Source organism: Ammospiza caudacuta, chromosome 4, assembly GCF_027887145.1.
Source record: "Ammospiza caudacuta isolate bAmmCau1 chromosome 4, bAmmCau1.pri, whole genome shotgun sequence".
In the NCBI taxonomy this organism is placed as follows: Eukaryota; Metazoa; Chordata; class Aves; order Passeriformes; family Passerellidae; genus Ammospiza; species Ammospiza caudacuta.
The window spans coordinates 45,129,677-45,150,540 of record NC_080596.1 but is presented as its reverse complement, the minus strand read 5'-3'; the positions used below and the strand labels follow the sequence as shown (position 1 = coordinate 45,150,540).

The following is a 20,864-nucleotide window of genomic DNA, read 5'->3' as shown; positions in this document are numbered from 1 at the left end:
GTTTTGATTGGATCAGCAAAAGAGCTGCCAGCAAGGAGTGAGCAGAGATGAGGGAACAGCACAGGAGGGCACACACAAGCATAACAAGAAGCCTGACTGTGGACAGAGAGTGATGAGAAAAGAGGAACTCATCAGAAAGGACGATACAGCCTGACAGTTGACATAACTAAAACATATGAACTCATTATTTTTGAAATATACTCCTCTTTTCTAGTAATACATCTCAGAAATGACTTGCCCATTATAAGCATTCATTTGTTAAAAAAGAAAGAAGAACAGTTAGAAAAATATAAATCTTCTTTAAGGAATGCTTACCTATGTCTAAAATCTTTATTTCTTGGTGGGAGCAAGTAAAAAAGAACAGAAAAACATTATTAGACAAACATTTAGAAAGGATGTTAAAAGACGAGAGAGAAGAAGGCAACATTTACATCTGTCATTAGTGAAGTGTTGAATGATTGTCCATTGTCCACTTACATTGACCACATATGTTAACTCTTAAAATCTGCTGAATTATTACTTTGGTTAGATTAAATTCTCACATTTAGATAAGCATAGTTAAAATATTTTATGAGGGTAAAATATTTTCATCTCAGCTTTAAATACTTCAAAAATCTTTTGACTCAACTTCTGTTTTGTTCCCAAAAGCATTTGCAAACTCAAACTTACACAATTGCAGAAACTTATTCAATACTTTAATTTGCCACAGTAACTCATACCTCCCAAAGTCCAGGATGAGAAAAAGACATACCTTAGCTCCAGAACACTAGTTACATTTCCAGATGGGAATATCCGCCGGACGTAGTTGAAATCCCCTACGTACAGACTGCCATCTATCCCACAAGCCAAGGCAACCGGAGCCAGCAATTTGTTACCATCAGCTTGACCATTGCAGCTTGGACAGGAGATGCTGCGCCGTCTCCCGTTGCCCATAATGCTACTAACAACTGGGGGCTGCTGAGATATAAATTGATTTTCACCATTTCCTTTGTAGAGGATTCCTGCCAGATAATACAGGAAAAAACCAAATCAAAACCCAATAACGTTCATAAAAACTCTGAATGTATACACATAAAATGGTGCAAAAGTATTGTAAATATTCTTTTAGCTAGTTAGTAAAAGTTCAATGAATTTTTATTGTTTCACCGCCATATTTTCCTCATAACAGATAGCAACTTTATTAAAACATCTATAGTTATATTTAGGTTATAAACATGCAAACATTAGATTATCTTGTCCACAAAATTTAGCAGAAACGCTAAATATTGTAGCTCTTAAAACCCCAAAATAATTTCAGTTGTTATTTTTAAATGTTAATGATTTTTATAGTTATAATTCAGAATAAAAATTGTCATGCTGGAGGAAATGTTAAGTATATTAATGGCAGGAAGGTCTGTGTTCCTACATCTTTACGGTTTTGAAATAGTACAGAAAGGACTGAAATTCTCAAGTGCTTTATAAAAAATGAAAAAGAATATATTTGCAAATTGTATTCCTAAAGTCCTAGTATAACTAATTATGAGTATCATGTTGAATGTAATCTGAAGTGGACTACTGTTGCAAATTGTAACTATTAATTAAAGAGCCACTTCAAAAAGTTGTCGATTGCCTCAATTTTACATTGTAAATGATTCTTTACTCAGTTCACAACAAAAGTGTTCCTCTGGCAACAAAGTCTGCCTCAATACCATATCTGCAGTTATAGGCAGTTATTAAAAATGTCAAAACAACAAAAAAAATGGTGCCAAGCCAACCTGCCTCTAAAACTTAATTCTGCTTTGAAGCATGAAAGAAACAATAATTTTGTGAAGACAAAGCGATATGGCAGCAGTATTTTTCTTCCTTATAGCCTACGTAGGAAATCTGAGAGGAAAAATGGATCCTTTATGTTAAATCTTCAGTCTTGTGGGGAAAAAAAAATGTATGTTAAAGTGTTGCCAGGACCCTCATTGTTCAGTCTCACGATGAATCCATTAAGGTGTCCTCTACAAATGGTCAGCTATTACGGTTCTACTCATAAGTCACCATGTGTCCTTCCGTGGTATAATCCATGTAAACCACACGTCACTTTGTACTGTACAGAGATCTGGGTTTTACTGATTGCATGCCCAGAGTTTCATGCAATTTGGAGCTGAGGGATGCAGTTATCTTTTAAGAAGTTTAGAAGAAATTTAAGGTGTATTTCTATTTCCCTCCTCACTCCTAAAGTGCACGATTTGAACTGAAAGGTAGGAGGAAAAAAATACCTTGCTTTCCTCTTTAAACGTTTCAGGTGTCTTCACTGCTTTTAATGTTATAAAATGCAAGAGATTATAAATGTAAAACCAATATGATAAAATTGGAAACATGATAAAATTGGAAAAAATGAAAATGGTTTATGGAAACCTAATGGCAAGTAATCCAAATAAGTAATCTAAATCAAAAGAGGAAGAATGTGTTTTTCATGAATAGTTAAAGCCAGAATGCATTAACAGTATACGAAATCCCCTCTCCTATGATTACATCATTTATGACAATCATGACACTATAATTTTGCCTGAAATAGCTGAGTTCTACAATTTTCATCAGCGGAATTCTAGAAGTCAGCACAGTGCACTATTGCACTTGATTTATTCTGTCATTACCTTGAAAAATTGGTCCTTCACATTTCTCCTCTATTATCACAGAGCAAAAGATGTACATTAGACTATTTACTGCAGTAGTTTGGATTTCCGTGCAAACACTGTCTGCACTCTCTCCTGAATAGATTTATGCATCTCATCCACCTTGTCATTACAACTCTCCACTTGGTTTATTCAATTAGACACATGACACTTTGAAAAGTCATTACTTGTCAAATGTACTCTTCAACATAATTTAAAGCCATCATCAATTTACCCAGTGAACAGAATCAGTCTTACATATATATTTATAATTATAGCTCTTTATAATTTTAGATGGATTACTTTACAATAATTTGCACAGTTGTTTTGTTGGTTTTTTATTTTTAATTTTAAATTAGGTACAATGACACCTTTTCCCTTGATTTGGTGACCTTGTTTCCTTACCAGTCAGAGGTGATGCTTTAGGTTTCAACTACTGCATTACACATAATAAGCTTGTGTACTATGGGGAGACCTTCATGGGACATCAAGTACTGCAGAACTGACAATCTTCTTGATAATTACTCTGGGTTCCTCTCTTGCATGAAAACCAAATGCTACCAACTACTACTTTAAGCTATAGGACTGTTTACTTCACCTTTCCTACACGCTTCCAGCCAAGTTTTTCCAAATTTCTTCCTGTTCAGTGTTGAGCTGAGGTTTCCTTAGCATGGCACCCCGCAAACAGTTGCTGAGCAGATTGCTTGACCAATACACTTTGCAAAGTTACTGTGCAAAAGCAAATTGCAGCTGGAGAGAGGAGCAAGCAACAGCTCTGCGGACAGCAAGTTCTGCAGAAGGAGAGGGAGGAGGTGCTGCAGGTACCAGAACTGAGATTCCCCTGCAGCCCGTGGGAGAAGAGCACAGTGAGGCAGCTGTGCCCCTGCAGAACATGGGCACCTGTGGTGGAGCACATATTCACTTGGAGGGCCCATGCCAGAGCAAGGGGATGCCCAAAGGAGGCTGTGACCCTGTGGGAAGCTCATGCTGGAGCAGGCTCTTGGCAGGACCTCTGGACACATGGAGAGAGGAGCCTGTGCTGGAGCAGGTTTGCTGCCAGGACTGGAGCTATCTGTTCCGGAAATACTGCACCCCACAGGGCAGACCCCACTGGAGCAGCTGTGAAGAACTGCAGCCCGTGGGAAGGACTCACAGGGGAGAAGTTCATGGAGCCTGTGTGGGAGGGAGCCCATGCTGGAGCAGAGAAGAGTGTGAGCAGTCTTTCCCCTCAGGGGGAAGGAGGGACAGAGACAGGGTGTGGTGAACTGATCACAGTCCCATTCCCTGTGTCCCTGCACCATAGGCAGGGAGGAGGTAAAGAATTCAGGAGTGAAGTTAAGCCTGGAAAGAAGGGAGGATTGGGCAAGTTGTTTTTAAGACTGGCTTTCTTTGTCAGTACACTACTGTGATTTGACTGGTAATAAATTATATTAATTTTCCCAAGTCAATTCTGTTTTGCCCATGACAGTGACTGCTGAGAGATCTGTCTCTGTCCTCATCTCAACCCATGAGCTTTCCATTCTGTTTTCTCTCCCCTGTGCAGCTGGGGAGTGACTGGGTGGCTTTGGTGTCCAGCCAGAGTTAACCCACCACAGCATATCCAACACAGACTGATGAATTTATTCATGCATATGTACTTTTCGGATGCAGAAGCATGACATTCAGTGTAAATAATAGAAACAAGGAATATCCTGAGGTGGAAGGGACCCACAGGATTCTTGACTCCAACTCCTGGCCTTGCACAGGATAAACCCCAAGAATCACACTGTGTGCCTGAGAACATTGTCCTAACACTTACTGCCAACCCTGAATGGCTTGGTGTGACCACTTCCCTGGGGAGCGAGGAAGTACAAAGCATTTACCATTTGCAAAATGTTCTATAATTTCTTTTTAAAAAATAATAGCACAAATAGCAAAAAGTTTGAATGAGAGACTTGAAGTGCAGGACAGCAGAGCAGTAAAACTAGCAAGAAGAAAATGAACTCCTTACCATTCTGAACATCCAGTACATGATGCTTATCCAATGTCCAACCACCCATGTTGGAGGCATCCAGCTCATAACCCTGCAGAATGGCAGTGCGCTTTTCCCAGAGAGTCAGATCCAAGCAAGACTCGTACTCGTAACCTACAGACACTGAAAAACAGCACACGGCCTCATTCAGTACAGGATCTCATTCTGAAGAGGAGTTTAAAGAATGGCATTTCCTTAAACTACACATATTCTTTTGCTCTCCTAGGACACATGAAAATTCCTATGGCTTCTTAGACATGTTGAAGATACTAACCAGAATCTTAGGTTATTAAAATATTTTAGTTATTAAGAGTAAGTGAACTAAGACAGAGGAAATCCATTTTGTGATGTAAGTCATACTGCTATTGTACTTTACCTAAAGTACACACAGTGTGCAGACTAAACACCATTATTATTAGGCTGAGAGCTACTTCACGTGAAGGAAAAAAAGTTTAAAAATGTCACTTTTCATGTGAATGAAAAATGGTTTCTTTTTCCTTCTGAAAGAATTTTTTTTCTCATAATTCAATGTTTAGATTAGTTTTTTCAATATAATTAGTATTTTTCAATATGTTTTAATACCCACCGATGTAATTTTATTCTGCCAAACGTTTTCTTAACGGATACAAGCATTTGAGGTGTGCTTCCCTATGTTCAAGGCAACACTAGAAGTACAAAAATCCTCTGTAACACATACCAACAGCTTCAGATAATCCGTAGACCCTCTGATTGTATGCATCAGTTTTATCCCAAATGAAGGTGTATGCTAGATTTGGGGATGCAGGGAACCATTTTTGGAAAAGTCTTCCCACCACTGCCACCATAAGATGAACCTTCATTAAATTAAATGGTATAACAGATTGGGTCATAGTAATCTTCAGTACAGATTTATATCCTGCAGCCCTGGAGCTCAAGTATGATAACTTCAGGTCAGTCCCTGGTATTGTTGTTTCTTCATGAAGTACCTATGCATCATTAAAAGAAAAATACAGTATTTCAATTAGTTGGAAATTAAACAAAACAATGCAGCTATCATAAAAGGCTGCCTAACATATTACATGACAATCCATTAGGAAATATCATGTATTTGGCCTTCATGGTTAAAAAACCCATAAATAAATAACAATGTTTCACACTTTTCCTAAAAAGTCAAGTTTAAATTCTTCATTATGCTGAAGCTGCTTAGTTGGTACTTTCTGCTCAAGCATTTCAAAATTATCTCTTTTTTTTTTTTTTTAATGAGGGGCAAAGGAGGCATGAGAAAGCATTCCCAACTGATTTTTCCTGAAGAGGCAAAAAAGCATCTTTCAACTAAGTGAAAATTGCTCTGTATGGTGCTGCCACCCATGTCCCAACTAAGAAAGGCATGTCTAATAAAGGCAGTAGAGCCTCTAAGGAGAGCAAAGCTTGAGATTTGGGTTGGGATGTCTAATTTCTCCTGTAGGAGCAGGAAGAAGTCCCAGGTATTTTATTATTTGCATTACCAGTGGATTGTAAATACTTTAAACTAGACCATTCTTCCATTTATTTTGAAGACAGATAAGTAGGCTGCCTCAGGGGAAGTTTTCCCATATTTTCTGATCAATATTCACTACTCAGATATCAGCTTATCACTTTCACATTTCTGAGAGGTGGAATGAGTCAATTTTATTTTTAAAAGGTTCCTCCCCTCCTCTACCTTGTCATTGCCTCTGAGCTGAGAAGCTTTTGTGGGTGATGGATGGATGTGAAATGTTTCTGTGTAATGTGGATAAAAGCAGCCTATATTGTTCTATGCCTCAGTCAGAACATAAACACTGCAGCCAGCACTTGCAGTGAATAGCTACCAGATATCCTGGTTTATTCAAACAAAAAAAAGAAGAAGAAAAATGTATCCAGACACACTTAAAGGTAATGTTTCATTGGTGAAGAGTTCAAAGGATGCTGAAGCACAAGCCCAGAACCTTAGTGGTGTTACAGGAACACTCTTGGGAAGTAAATTAAGAAAGGTTTATTTTACTTTTCTGTCTCCCGCTCCTGAAGTCTGAAGAACAAACATGATTTAGTATTAGTGGGAAGCAGACTTCAGGAGAAGCACTGTCACAAGTACTAAGCTTAAGACTTCAGTGGGATCAAAACCTGGCTACTACACAAGTGCTGCCAGCTCTCTGTGCCACAGAAATCCTTGGACACTGCTTCTAAAAAACCGACTGTGTTGAATAGGGTGAAGTAATGCGGTTGATGTTCAAGGAAGGCAACACATGCTATACTATCCTCTACATTAGCATTTTTGTTGGATCTACAGAAAGGTTTATACAGTATTAATTATATCTACTTCCTTCCCAGTAACAAAATTTCAGAAATACTATTTTGACTCATTGTCTGGCATTATAGTTATTTATATCTGATACATGCAGACATAAAACTGTTGTTCTTCAGATAGACTGTAACAGAACTTTAGGAAATAAAGTATGAATTGAAAGGTACAAGACAAATGAATTACGCTTTTTAAATTCTTAATTCTTACTCTTTGAATATTTCTTTGCTCCCCACCAAGAACCTGGCTGAAAAGAAAGTAGTCACCTTGAAGGAGGTGAGTGTGGCCTCATTTCTCTTTGTAAATCTAGTCTATTTTCCCTCAGCTCAATATACAGACTGTCTAATCCAGAGAACAGGCAAATCTTTCCTACATGAACAAAAGCACCTCTCTCTAGAGACGTAAGTGATTGTGAGCACATTCCTTTTCTGAGACTTTGAAGGAAAAGCACAAACCACCCAGGAACAAAAGACAAATTCCTCCTCAAGACACCAGCAGGACTCTCATATACTGCACATTAAAGCTAGTCTAACAGATGGAGGTCTCTGTAAGCAAGAGGAGAAAAAGAAATAATATGCTTGTAATAGGACACAATTCAATGGACTTCAGTGGTCTCCTGTTATGACCATGGCTTCTTTTACAACTGCAACTGTGGAAGAGCAGTGTTAAACACATAGGTGGTCTTCCAGAGCTCTTGGCTGAGATAGCAGGCAATGAAGAGGACACCTTGAAGTTTCAATTTTCAAGAAATTCCACTGTGTATTTGGATTACTATCAAATTAGAAACTAGGACACTCATGCAGTTCTCAGCGAGGTTTAAAAGAAAACCTAAACCCCTATTATTAGTTTCTGCAGAAGCCTCAAATGCCTGCTGGAAATCTGACTTACATCTTCCTTTTTTCCATAAAATATCCCCTGTAGTAACTTATTTTCTTGAGAAGTTTAGAAATGTATAGGTAAGGTTATGAAACTCAATCTATCTCCCAGAATCAAGCATTACAAACACTCTTAAACAGTTTCATGTTCATCCAAAAAGGTAAATCATCAGGCACAGCAGAGAGCTCCTATGGGAGCCATGACAACACATCAATTGTAAAGCAATCGGGAAAGTCACCGGGAATAAAAGTCACATCAGGAATCACCAACACAACCAAGCTGTCTGTGCTTCACCTTCTCCACACTGAGAAAGGCTGATACCCTAAGGGGACTGACTTATTGCCCAACCACCAAATTCTAATGGCTGACATTTTACTTGTGCATGATCAAGCTACTCCTAAGGACAGCAGTGAAATATTTAACTTAGGGGACTGAGATAAGGGTCACCTCGATTTTCACAGCATTTGCTGTCCTCAGAGTTCGAGCTGGTCACATAAATTGTGCAAGGCTCCTCATCTCTCATGGCCAGCAGGACTAAAGCTGTCCAGGCTCTAGAATGCTTTCCTGCTCCAAAATATGATATGATTCAGCTGACATGCTCTGATGGTATTCAGAACACTGAATAAGTAATTCTGTTAGGGGGAGAAATGCCTGCTGTGTTGCTGTGATTTTTTTTTTTTTGGCAAATCGAACAATTTCAAAAGAGGATTTGAGGACAAATTTCATAAGTGAGTGCAAACTTTAGTCCTAGTGTCAGAAAAAGGTTGTTTGCTGAGAAATAACAGCTGAGCTGCTGCATTAAAATGTAACATGATCTAGGTTTGAGAGGGGTAAAGATGGCATTTTTAGATACTAGCAACTGCTGCTATTACATAAAGGCTGAGATTAGGGAGTACCAAAATTATACTTTAAGTAGAAGCTGAAACTGCTCATTTCAAGACAGAAAACTGTTTTCCTTTAAAAAAAAAAACCTTTCCTTACAATTGAGGCTCTTAAATTACCAGTTAAAACAAGGAAAAATAAAAAGGGTAAAAATACTTGTTTTTTCTAGACTTAATACATGGTTTAGGTGCCATAGAGAAGAGGGGTAGGAAAAAGCCACATACATATAGAAATATAAAATTGTGTCTAACAGAATAAAGAAAAAGGTATGTACAAAGTCTCAAACAGAAAGCAAAAGAGAAGAAAACCATAAAATGTGCTGGAAAAGAAAGAAATGTATAAATGGAGATATTTAGTTCTGTAAATAATCTCAATTTTTTTTCTCAAATTTGAAGTATGAACTTGAAATTCTGAAGATTTTAGGTAAGTGAAACTAGGGTGCAGTATCCATAGAATACTAATATTTTTAGATATCCTATTATGTTGTTAGTTTAAATGTTAAAATAGGTTAATTTTTTTGCTGAAAACCTAGCCACTCTGAAACTACCAGTAATTATTTTTATTAAGTCATTGAAGCTCATGTTTTATCCTGAATTCCTCTGGGTAAATAAATTTTGCCAACTTCTGCCCCATTACTGCCAGTAGTGAGAAAGAGTCTGAGGAGAAGAACCTTGAATACATAATTTGAAGGAAAACATCCAGTTTTCATTCTCTCATACACATGAAGTGATGGAAACAAGAGGCTCAGGACCTGCAGAAGGCATCTTACAAGCACATATAACACCAGATAATGGAGGTTTAGGAGAGGGGAAACCCTCAAATACTCAGTTTCAGAAGTGCTCACTGTGAGTCACACGGGCTTCTGCCAGACCACATGGCAATATATGGAAAACAGATATTTCAGGAAATTATTAGGAAAAAGAGAGTAACAATATTACCTAATACATAAAAGCAGCTCCAGCTTAACCTGAACTCCCTCATCTGTATGCAAGTTTATTGCCTCATTCCACACCAATTAATCTCAGCTACTTAAGTCTAGGCAAAGCATGGTAACTTGCAATTAATAGTAGATAAAATCATGCGTGAGTAGTCCAAATTTAGTTAACATGCTATTATCAGCCCTCTTGAGTAATGATCTGTTGGGTCTGTGATCACCTCTTTACCCACTGTGTTTGTTCTTTCCCCTTGCTCGCCCTTTCTTTTTTTTCCAGTTTTCTTTCATACTGCTCCTTTGGCACAGACTTTAATTCCCCCTCTGATCAATTTGAGATTCATAAGCCACTAAGTACACTCTTGGAAACATTATCTCCAAGGGATGATGAAGCACTTCAAGGGATGATGATTACAGCAGCTCATCATTTGCTCCTGCAGTACGTGATGGTGAGTGCTGTCACAGCACACGAACAGGGTGGCTAAACAATGACTTCAAGAACATGGGGAACATCTTATTTCTCTGTGCTTTCCTCCAGGCCCACACACTTTAAACTGGTATTGCCCCTTTTTATATGAAAATATCAGCAGCAGTTTCTCTGGAGCTGAACATACAGTTTTGAATAGTATCTGGTTCTGCCCATCTTTTATGAGAGGAGTATTTTTTTTGGGCAACAGATTGTTGAGCATTATGCATTTCTGAGGGGAACCTGACCCGAAGGGGTACACGCCAGTCACAGTTGTGCAGCTCCCACTTGCTGAAGGAGAAAATTATGTGTGGGATAAGCAAAGAATAGAGAAGGAAGCACTGCTTAATGTTTTCTTACATAGTATTGAATTGGATTTTTGCATACATAACATTTTCCCTCATCATAAATCACCCAGCAGCCCCAACGGCTTAGGATCCATCGAGAATATCTTTCCTTCCAGCTGGTTTCCTAGGGAGACAACTTGACCCAACAGTCCTGCCTATCAGACCTCCCACCTCACAAATTTTGAACCTGGTAGACAATTTCAACCACAATTTAAGTAACAGTAGAAATCTCTAAAGATAATTATGTTCCTTTATGCTTGTAAAAAAAAAGAGGGCTCCAGTAGGGAGGAAGCAGTCAATTTGGGACTCCCATGAGAAAGAAGAAAAGGCTGAATGCAGCCTGTGGGGAAGGACTGGATGTGACAGACAGATGGAATTACAGCAGTGGGTGGGAATTAGTAGGAACCCAGACCTCATTAGTCCCACTGCTCAAGAAATAACTTGTTTATCTAGACACTACAAGGGTTTTTTTAAAATGTGCATTTTCTGACATTCTTCTATCATAACTTTTTTCTTGATTTATGTCTAGCTAAGCCATCTTCCATAATTTCAGGAACTGAATCTATCATCTATTGCCAAAACAAGTAAATCAAAACAAGCAAATCAGAGCTGTTTTTCAGTGGACTCTGTTTTGAAAATACTTTCTTTTAATTGACTTGCAGCTATCAAAGGCACAGAAATGATAGTGAGGATAAAAGCAACAATTTCCTAGCACAGTCTAGATTTGTATGAGTGTTTAGTTGTAATTTTCTTCCATCTTTCCTTTAAACTTGCTCCTACCATGAATTGCTTAATGATTTAGCTCTTTTCTTAAGAGCACTGCGTGAAAACATTTGAATACATTTTCTGTGTTTCTCTTGAAGAGGCAAGGACATTTCTTAGTGAATGCAAAAAAGAGTGCTGTATGTAATTATGACATTGGGGAAGTAGGGGCAAGAGAAAGAGAGAGAGGCAAAGAGGGAGGCAGAAGGAGGACTGTTTCACTAGGAAAAGTTTGAAAATCAACACTAAGACATATATTACTTCTTAAAATACAACTGAAATGCTTTAAGAGCCAAGAAACTATTCATTGTATAGTGATTATTATTTGAGATGGAGGAATCTAATACAACTATCCTGAAAAAATTTTCAAAACCTCCCATTTCATCTGTAGTTTTTCTGATTTAAATCAAGGTTTGCATATCAAGTCTTACTTTCAGTATTACAAGTTCTGAAGAAGGTGATTAGACCACAAGCTCACTGGCTTGTTCTCAGTGTTGCAGAGAGTTCTTTTACTTCATGAAAACCCGTGTGTCATGCTATTTATTAGGACTAAACAGATAATTCAAACTGTGTGTGTCTTTGGGACACAGTGGGAAAACACCTTTTGTTTTCAGTCTCTGAGGTGACTTCTAACAAGAGGGTAATCCTAAAAGCCCAATGTACCATAGTGTACCCTGATTATGGGCCAGTACTTGAACGCTAAACACATTCTGTAAATTAAGTGATGGAAACAAATGTTCTAATGTACACACAGCTTTCTTACTTTCCATTTTCAGATGAAATTTTAAAAACCATCAGACAGAATAAATAAATTGGTCTGAAAATAATCATATGTTGCATATTCCTAGCACTTACTCAGAAGTACTTATTTTTCTACAGCAGTGCATGGTTTTCATTCTGGTTGCTGAACACTAGCCTGACGTAAGATTGTGTTTATTTGAAGCACACCTTACCTGTGTCTCTGGGATGATGGGACTATCTTCAGGAGAAATTCTAAAGAAAGTGGATAAAGGCGATGACACGATAACAGGGTTTGGCCTTACAAATCCACTTAGGTCACAACTGGGAATGTCATTCTCTTCCTTCTTCATGACAAGGGTGTCCATGACATAAAAGACATTCCAGGGAATCCATACTGTGTGATACTGTGTCAGGAACGGGGATCGCTCAAACACCAGTGTCAGAGAGGCACCACCATTCGCTACCAAGTCAAACCTAGGGAAAAACCCCAAGAGGGCCAGCTAGTCAGCAAATTCCCAAAGCCATCCACAGCCTCTATTCTACTGATTGATTCTTCATTCCATTGTACTGCTCTGAATGCAGAATGGCTCTACTGGGAACAATGGAGAAATCAATTAAATTATATTACATTATACTGCACAGAGAGAACAGAGAATTTGGGACGCTGCGTTTAAATTAAGCAAGTCCTTCTACTTCTAAAGTATACAATAATCAGCACGTTTTACATTTTAAGAATGTGCAAAGTACAACTTTAGTCAATCAGTTTCCTAATGTCTTTTTTCCCCGTTATTTTATTAACTCAGTTTTACAAGCAGCTCTTCAGTAACACCTTTGCTGTCTTTATGACTTTTAAGTGCTTCAAAAGGAACTTACATTCCATCCTGGCGAGTGATTGTATATCCGTAGTCTGGATAGTGTAGGAAGGAAACATTGACTCCAATGAGTGGTGTTCCATCAGCAGTTAATACTTGGCCTCTTATGACAGATGCAAGACTATGAAAAAGATGCAGGATCAAATTCCAAGTTTTGGGGGTTTTGTTCTTTTTGCATGAATAAAAGCTAGTGAGTGAACACACACATCCACCCTCACGCACCTCCCCCCCATGCTATCAACTATCATTTAGAAAACATTCCTCAGATTCTAACCCTTTTACAAGTTCACATAATTTACACTATATAAACAAATGCCTTAGAATCTGCAGATAATAATTTTGTTTCAGTATTGTTGATTTTACTTTGGTTTATTTTGTCTGTACTGTGTTACTAAGAGCAGAAATTAACTGAAGAATTTTAAGAGCTTAGAAACTCTATATGTTCCCACTATAAGTAATATTTCTGGCAGACTTTTAAAGAAAAATGTACTTTTCAATTAGTATCAAAGCAATCTGTAAAACTGCAGGGACTACGAAATACAAAATTTAAAAGAGCAATAAGGAACATTGGTGCAACAACTTTTAATCAACTGCTGTGCCCAAACACATTAATGCTGTTAAATTACTGCAAACGCAGTAGTTCTAGTGTAAATCATCTTCTTTCACTCAGTGAGATCCCAGACACCTGCTTCCTGTTACTGACTTATTTTCAGGTCATTACTGCTTCACAGAGCACCAGTCAAATAGTTTATGCAATTATACTGTCGTGCACTTAACAGTTCTATTACATTAATTCATAATTTATATTATTTAGTGAGCTCAGTTTAAAAAGTGCAGCTTTGCTTTTCCTTCTGAAGTGTTTTCATTGCTTTGATATATTTCCAACTGTGCTAGCCCAAATCAACTGGTTAAATAAAGATTTATTTAATCATTAATGAAGTGCCCTGTTAGAATACAGATACTAAGCATGGCAAGTACCTTCTGTAACCTAGTGGCACTGGTAAATTGAATTTTGCAGGAAATGAGACAAAACAAGCAGTTTGATATATTAAGCGAAAAGGTCTTTGCTCAAAATCCACATCAGAAATTCGCAGTCATAGCAGATCTCCTCATATGAACCCCACTCTCCAGTTTGTTCTGTGCTCATGAGTACAGGACGAGTCAGGCTCACCTCTTGTTGAAAGGGCTCTCCCCAGGTATGACGTGGGTGCTGTCTGCTCCGATGAGGAAACTGATGCGGTCATAGAACGCTTTGGCAGCTTGCTGAGATGGAGACTGCTGGCTTTGGCTGATGATATCCTGGGGATCAGGCAGGCCACGACAATAAGGCTGGTTTTGGCAAGAACTCTGCAAACAGCAGTCAGGATCCATACAGTCAACTAGCCCATCTGTTGGCAGAAAGTCACACAAATGAACAAACTCTTCCTCCTGCCCCTGTGCATTGGAATGAGCCAGCCAGCAGGGAGATGAAAAAAATTATGTAGTATGAAAGAATACTCATAATTAAGATTTTAATGAATTCATTTTCAATTAAAGAAAGAGAGTTTGTTTCCACTGAGTTCTTAAACTCCCATGAAAATCCATGCAAGCTGAATATACTCGGAGTACTCAGTATCATGTAAAAACAAACCTAATCAATACTTTTCTAAAAACATGCTGAACAAACCAGAAAATGAAGGCACTAAGGCTCGGCATACACTGTTAACTTATAAATATTATACATTTTAAGTGGGTCTAATTAGCTTTTATGTGAGGTTATTTGACTTGCTAGAGAAAAGAAACAAGTAACTCCCACTCTGCTGTTTTCCTCAAGTTTTTTAGTAATATCTATGCTGCAAGTAGCTTTAAATATTTTACAACATGTATCAAGGTGGATTCCTTTATACCTTGGCTGAAAGATTTTGTTGCTAGGGGCAAGGCAATTTCCACAGAAATTTTTACATGAAAATGTATGAGAAAACAAAATCTGTATTTAACATTTAGATTCTATTCTGAATAAACGGATGGGAAATGCTGGCCAGTATAAATAAGATTTAAACACATGGGTGCTTTTATGGTTATGTCCTGAAATATTCCCATATGTGGAACATTAGATCTGTCACATCCCTGGAAATCTAATTTGATCAAAGATTAAAATCAAGATCAAATTGATAACTACTAATTTGCTGTAAGTAAAGTCATAAGGAAAACGAGCCTGGAAATGTCAGCTACAGAAAATTTCTAGATGAATGTGATCTGGTATCGCACAGCTGATAATTGTTTCCCCAAAAGAACAGCAAGACTGAAATAGCTCAAACATTTTATTATTTCATTTAGATTAGAAAGGGAGCTTGCTTGCTGCACTGAACTGAAAAATATACCAATGCAGCACTCGAAAGAAACCCATGACTGCTTGTCTCACAAAAGAATCTGCCTTTAGAGTAAAACTTCTTTCTAAAGGGAAAAATAGCATCCATTTTTGTTCAATCATATGTTGAAAGACTGTAAGTAAACAGAGATCTTCTAAAGGTATTCTTCTAAGTATTGCTGTGCTACGTGGATCAGTTAGAGGACTGGCAAAATAGTAAAGGAGTGGGATTTCTGTTCTTTTGCACATCTAAAATTCTTATTTAACTTGCCTGACTTTGAAATCAGTTCAGGGAAAATAAAAGGGCTGAAAAAAGTATCATTAAGTGTATCAAAGTTTGAACATTTTTAAGAGACAAGAAAGAACATTGATTTTTCCTGTGATGAGGATATGCCAGAGGGTCACATTGCCATTCAGCTAGACACATACAGGCTGGAAAAATGGGCTGCCAGGAATCACATGAAGTTTCCACAATGAGAAGTGCAAAGTCTTGCATCTGGAGAGGAACAACCTCCTGCACCGTAACAGAGCTTTGTGGAGAAGACCTTGGAAGTCCTGACGGACACAAAATTAACATGAGCCAGCAACACGCCCTTACAGCAAGGAGGGTGACAACACCATCCTGGGCTGCTTTAGAAGCACACAGCTCTGTGTGCAGGCTGGGCTTTCTGGTACAAGAGACATGGACATCCTAGAGAAAGCTCAGTGAAGGGCCATGAAAACTGTTAAGGGCTTGACACATCTCTCCTACAAGGAAAGGCTGAGAGAGTTGAGACTGCAGAGCCTGGAGAAGAGAAAACTTGGGAGGGTTCTCATCAATGCATACAGATACCTGATGGGAGGGTGTAAAAAAGGATCCTTCCAGTGGTGCCCAGCAAGAGGAAAAAGGCAATGGACAGAGACTGAAGACCAGAAAAATGTTTTTTATTGTGAAGGTGGCTGGATACTGCAACAAGTTGCTCAGGGAAGCTGTGAAGCCTTCATCCTTAGAGATATTCAAAACCCAGCTGGGTACATACCTGAACAACCTGCTCTAGCTAATCTAGCCCTGAGCAGGGGGTGGGACTGGATGGTTTCTACAGGCCTTTCCAAGCTCAAATAGGCTGTGACTCTTGTGATTTTCTAGTATCATTCTTGTAAAATATGAAACCCTTTCCTAGCTGAAGTACTGGCGTCCCTCATTGGTTTTTACTCCAGAAGCCTGGATCAGTGTCAAAGCTGGGGGTACTGATGGTTAAAAGAATATTTTTGGGGTTTTATTTATCTGAATGGTCCCCCATGCAATAACTGGTCCATTCGTCTTTGTTAGTTTATAAAAAGCAAATGTACATCTGGAGTATAGTCTGTAGGTCATAAAACTGCATGAGATTGACACCTTCTGAACTAATCAGCTGGAAATGCATTTTTACAAGCCTCTCCACTAACATCAATCAGAGAAAGAATCTCATTTTCACCAGCCAAGATACAGGGATATGCTGTTTGTTATTTTCCTGTGGAGTTTATCAGTAACTTGCCCAGGCGAGTGACGGATGGTTATGAATCTGACTCCTTATAACTTGAGAAAACATTTTTCATTCTTTCTCTGTACTTATGTGGCTAGAGCTATCTAGTACCAGTAAGTCAAGTGCTCTATTGCACTGTGTGAAGTACAGTAAAATTTCCTTTCTGAAATGGCTCTGCAAAATTATTGATGAATTTTGTTTAGCCTGAAAAATATGAGACTTAGTTCAACAGTGCCTTGTCAGTTATATCACTCAAATATGACAGTGAAATTATAAAGAAAATAGTAACTCCTACAGGCAGCTCGACAGTCATTATCAGTCTCAGAAGGCTATTTATATTTTCCTGTTCTAGATGTAAGTGGTTCTGTGTATGGAAGATGTAATGACTACTTTATTGTTTTCTTCCTCAAAAGCTGACGTCTTGCTAATGTAAAAATCTTGACTAATGTTACTTTTCCCTTTGTTGTAAAATGCACTGAATTGCAGTGGAGCATGGACTGGTGATAAAATTGTTTATTTAGACAGACTGATAAAACTATCAAAACTCTGCTCTCGTGAGACCCCACCTGGAGTTCTGAATCCAGCTGTGGGGCAGCCAGTGTAAGAAGGACAAGGAGCTGTTACAGTGAGTCCAGAGGAGGCCAGGAAGATCACTGGGGGCTGGAGCACCTTTCCTATGATGACAGGCTGAATGACTTGGGGCTGTTCAGCCTAAAGAGGAGAAAGCTCCAAGGAGACCTTGTAGCATCCCCCAGGTACCAGAAGGGGGCCTGCAAGACCTGGAGAGGGACCTTTGGCAAGGGCAGATGGTGATGGGACAAGGAGGAATGGCTTTAGATACAAGGAAGAAATTGTTTACTGTGAGGGAGGTGAGGCACTGGAACAGGTTGCCCAGAGAAGCTGTGGACTCACCATCCCTGGGAGTATTTAACACCAGGTTGGATGGTGTTTTGAGCAATGTGGTGTAGTGGAAGGTGTCCCTGTCCATGGCAGGGGGGATTGGAACTAGATGGTCTTTAAAGTCACTTTCAACCCAACCTTTCTCTTCTCCACGCTCTCTTTATGTGATTAAATGAGAGGAATCAAGACAGAGGATCCCCACAATGTGTGTCTGAAAAATAAGATGTATCAGTGGGACTGCTTGCTTTTGAATGGAATAAAACTGCTGGAAGGAAGAAAAGTAGAGGGACAAAGTAAGTCCTGGGCAAAAGATCTGCCAGTGTCAAGGGGAGATGGTAGTCAAGGACCTACATAAATCCTATTCTTGGTTGTTGTTGATTATAGTTGATTAAGTATTTAGGCAACAAAAATCTCCATAGAGTGAAATTCAGTGCCTACATAGGAAGAATATAGTTTTGGAATTATGATGCTGGCCATTCCACCAGGACAGTTTTGGTGACTGCCAAACCAAGGCAAGAGACAGGAAAGGAAAGAAAACTGTATAACCAAATCTCAGTTATCCTTACATACCTCAGTTTGGCAACAGGCTACATTGAATGGACTCAACCATAGACATCAAAATGACTGCTTGTAGGAACAGCTGGTCAGAAAAGCCAGAAAAGTACAAACAGTCCTTGATTTATTCCAGAACAGTGTGCAAGCACTGGAATTCAGCTTTGCACAATTCAAATATGAATTGTGGGGCTCCAAGTGAGTTCTCATTCCAGAAAGAAATCTTGGAGGCACTGTGGATAAGTCCCATGATATATGAACCCAGCATTCACCAGCTACCACAGATGCAATCAAAAAGCTGAAGAATAATGGGAAGTGTCAGAGCACAAGCCAGAGAATCTGAGCATGCCACAGTATCACTCCTAGTTCAAGTAGATACTTCCTGAGATTTCCTTAGCTTGGGTTTTCTTTGCACTTAGCAACTCTTCTGATATTGAAAACGTTCTGTGGCAGTAATTCCTCACTTTAATTTGCAGCCTGTTAGCATACAAACGAAAATGCAAGTTCACATTGACCCTATCACAATGTTTTGCTAAGCAACAGCTATTAGCCACTATCAGAGAGGAGGCCCTGGTTTAGACAACCTTTAGGCTGAATTTGTACTATCCTGTGACATTTCCAGAAACAGGCTGTCCTAGACTATGCAAGTGATTTAAAAAATACAGTAGTGCTAAGTATGCTTTGCTTCATTACAGTATTTATTTTAATTTCAGCAAAGAAAGAATATTAACGTTCCCTTAAATCTTGTTTGTGGAAACCTGTAACTACTCTAAATAATTGGATAGGAGCTAATAAAAAGCAAACTTAACTAAGGAGTCTCTTCAATAAGGACCCATCTAAACAGCCACTCTTCCTGTTTCTTATTCTTTCTACAGTGATAGCAAAGCATGGCCCACTTTGTTCAAGTATAATAGTGCCACCTTTTTTCCCCAAGAAGACAGGCGTATTCCACCCACAGACAGCTCTGACTTCCCCCTCCTCACAAAGTCATTAGGAGTTTAATTCAGGCTAAGATCTGCTTGATGCACACTTTCCTTGTGGGATGCTAAAATGTAAAGAAGAATCCAGTCAAACACAGGGGAAAATAAAGAGTGAGCCTTAATGAGAACAGAAATTATTTCCAAGACTCTGAAAAACCTGTATTAAAAGGAAGATAAGCAATAATCATCCCACCATATGTCAATAATATCTAGAAGGGAAAATACTCAGGTATGCCTTGATGCCATTAGGATGTCCTATGGAGAATATTCCCACTGGGATCCTTAGGATGCTCATGTTCACAGAATTTGAATAATCAGTCCCAGAAAGAGCAAAGAATCAAAGGAACAGCAGACACTTTTATAAATGAACTGTGCTGATATTAATATATGAAATATATTCTACCCAGTGTAGGATAAAGCATAAACACTAACCACAGCATATCAAACAGACAACAACTGAGATAACTTTAATTATGTAACCACCGAGCCTAGTGAGATGTAGATCACACTACCCGCAGCCACACTATAAATTCAGCACAAGGGCTCAGATAACCTAATCTCCCATGATAAACAAATACAGCAGAAGAATACTTGTGCCATTCCCTGTAACTGTCTGAAATTTTAATGGCTTGCTGGGAGATTAGTGGGTTGATTGCAGGAAAGGGAAGTAATACTTCTTCTCTTTCCAGGTAGCTTACAAATGAGACTTTCTTTCCCTAGTTTTGTTAGGGATACTTCCATTTTTAATTTGATTTGTTAAATTTTAACCCTTCTTCTCAGCCACAGTTAAAGACTGAAGTGAATACACATTGTATTGAAGCATATAAATTAAGATAAATGCCATTGACAAATAGCATTATACAGGCCAACCACAGCAAAACAAGAGCCTGGAAACCCCCTTCCTCATGCATAACTGCATAATGATGTCCATAAAGGCAATATGAATAAAGGAAATGAGAGAGAGAAAAAGGCAACAAACTATCAGCATTAGCTATTTTTTCCTCAAAATCATTCTTCTGTCTTTAACTCATCCTGTTAGATTGTTCTGCTCCAATTCCTTGTTCCTTTTCCCCCAAAAAGCTATTATTGTTTTCAGTCTGAAGGAGCAACTTCTTTTTTCTTGCTCCATTTACAGGCATTCCTGTTCACCTTGTTCTTCTTCCTCCTACCGCTCCATTACCCGCTCCTGGCTCTTGCTGCCCTAGTCACATCCTTATATGATCGTTAACATTTACTGAATCTGTTTTAGTCTACTATTGGACTTTTAATATATTTTCCCTTTTTCTCCCCCTACATAATCTCTTGTTTTCTCCAGGTTGTTTATACTTCCACCTAGTTTCTTCTCCTCCTCGCTTAAGTTTGCAGGTTTCTCGTTTTTCCTTATCTTGTTAAGTCCTTGGCCCACCTGAACCTAATTTCCCAAACAAGCACATTTCTGCTGGAACCTGGGTCAGACTGTTTAGGCCCCTAAGTATGGAAAACTGCCTCAAAATATGTAATACATAATGGAGAAGGATGACAAGCCAAATGATGTGCACAGTAATAAACAGCAGCACAGTTTTAACCGTGTTACTTATTTTCCTCAGGAAGTAAATGCTGCTGTTATTTATAGTTAGTGATGTGTAAGATCCCAGCTGCAGTAGGGACAGGAGAGCAAAGAGTCAATCAGCAATTGCAGAGACATACACAGTTGAAAACAGAAAGACAAAGTCCCAGATGACTTTATCATCATCCAGAAGCCCTAATGGAGTTTTTAT

General features: G+C 38.6%; 1 protein-coding gene across 7 annotated transcripts in view; it reads right to left on the bottom strand.

The window, feature by feature from the left end:
• Positions 1–20,864, bottom strand: part of TENM3 (teneurin transmembrane protein 3) — a 314,810-nt gene that overhangs the window by 42,223 nt on the left and 251,723 nt on the right. For 4 of the 7 annotated variants that reach the window (XM_058803859.1, XM_058803860.1, XM_058803861.1 and 1 more), the window contains 7 exons: positions 13,998–14,214; positions 12,828–12,947; positions 12,167–12,428; positions 5,351–5,618; positions 4,633–4,776; positions 752–1,001; positions 316–336 (listed from right to left, as the gene is read on the bottom strand). In XM_058803859.1, coding sequence (XP_058659842.1) covers positions 316–336; positions 752–1,001; positions 4,633–4,776; positions 5,351–5,618; positions 12,167–12,428; positions 12,828–12,947; positions 13,998–14,214 — 1,282 coding nt within the window. The remainder of the gene's footprint in view (positions 1–315; positions 337–751; positions 1,002–4,632; positions 4,777–5,350; positions 5,619–12,166; positions 12,429–12,827; positions 12,948–13,997; positions 14,215–20,864) is intronic. The other 3 variants (XM_058803863.1, XM_058803865.1, XM_058803866.1) reach the window with 1 other exon arrangement.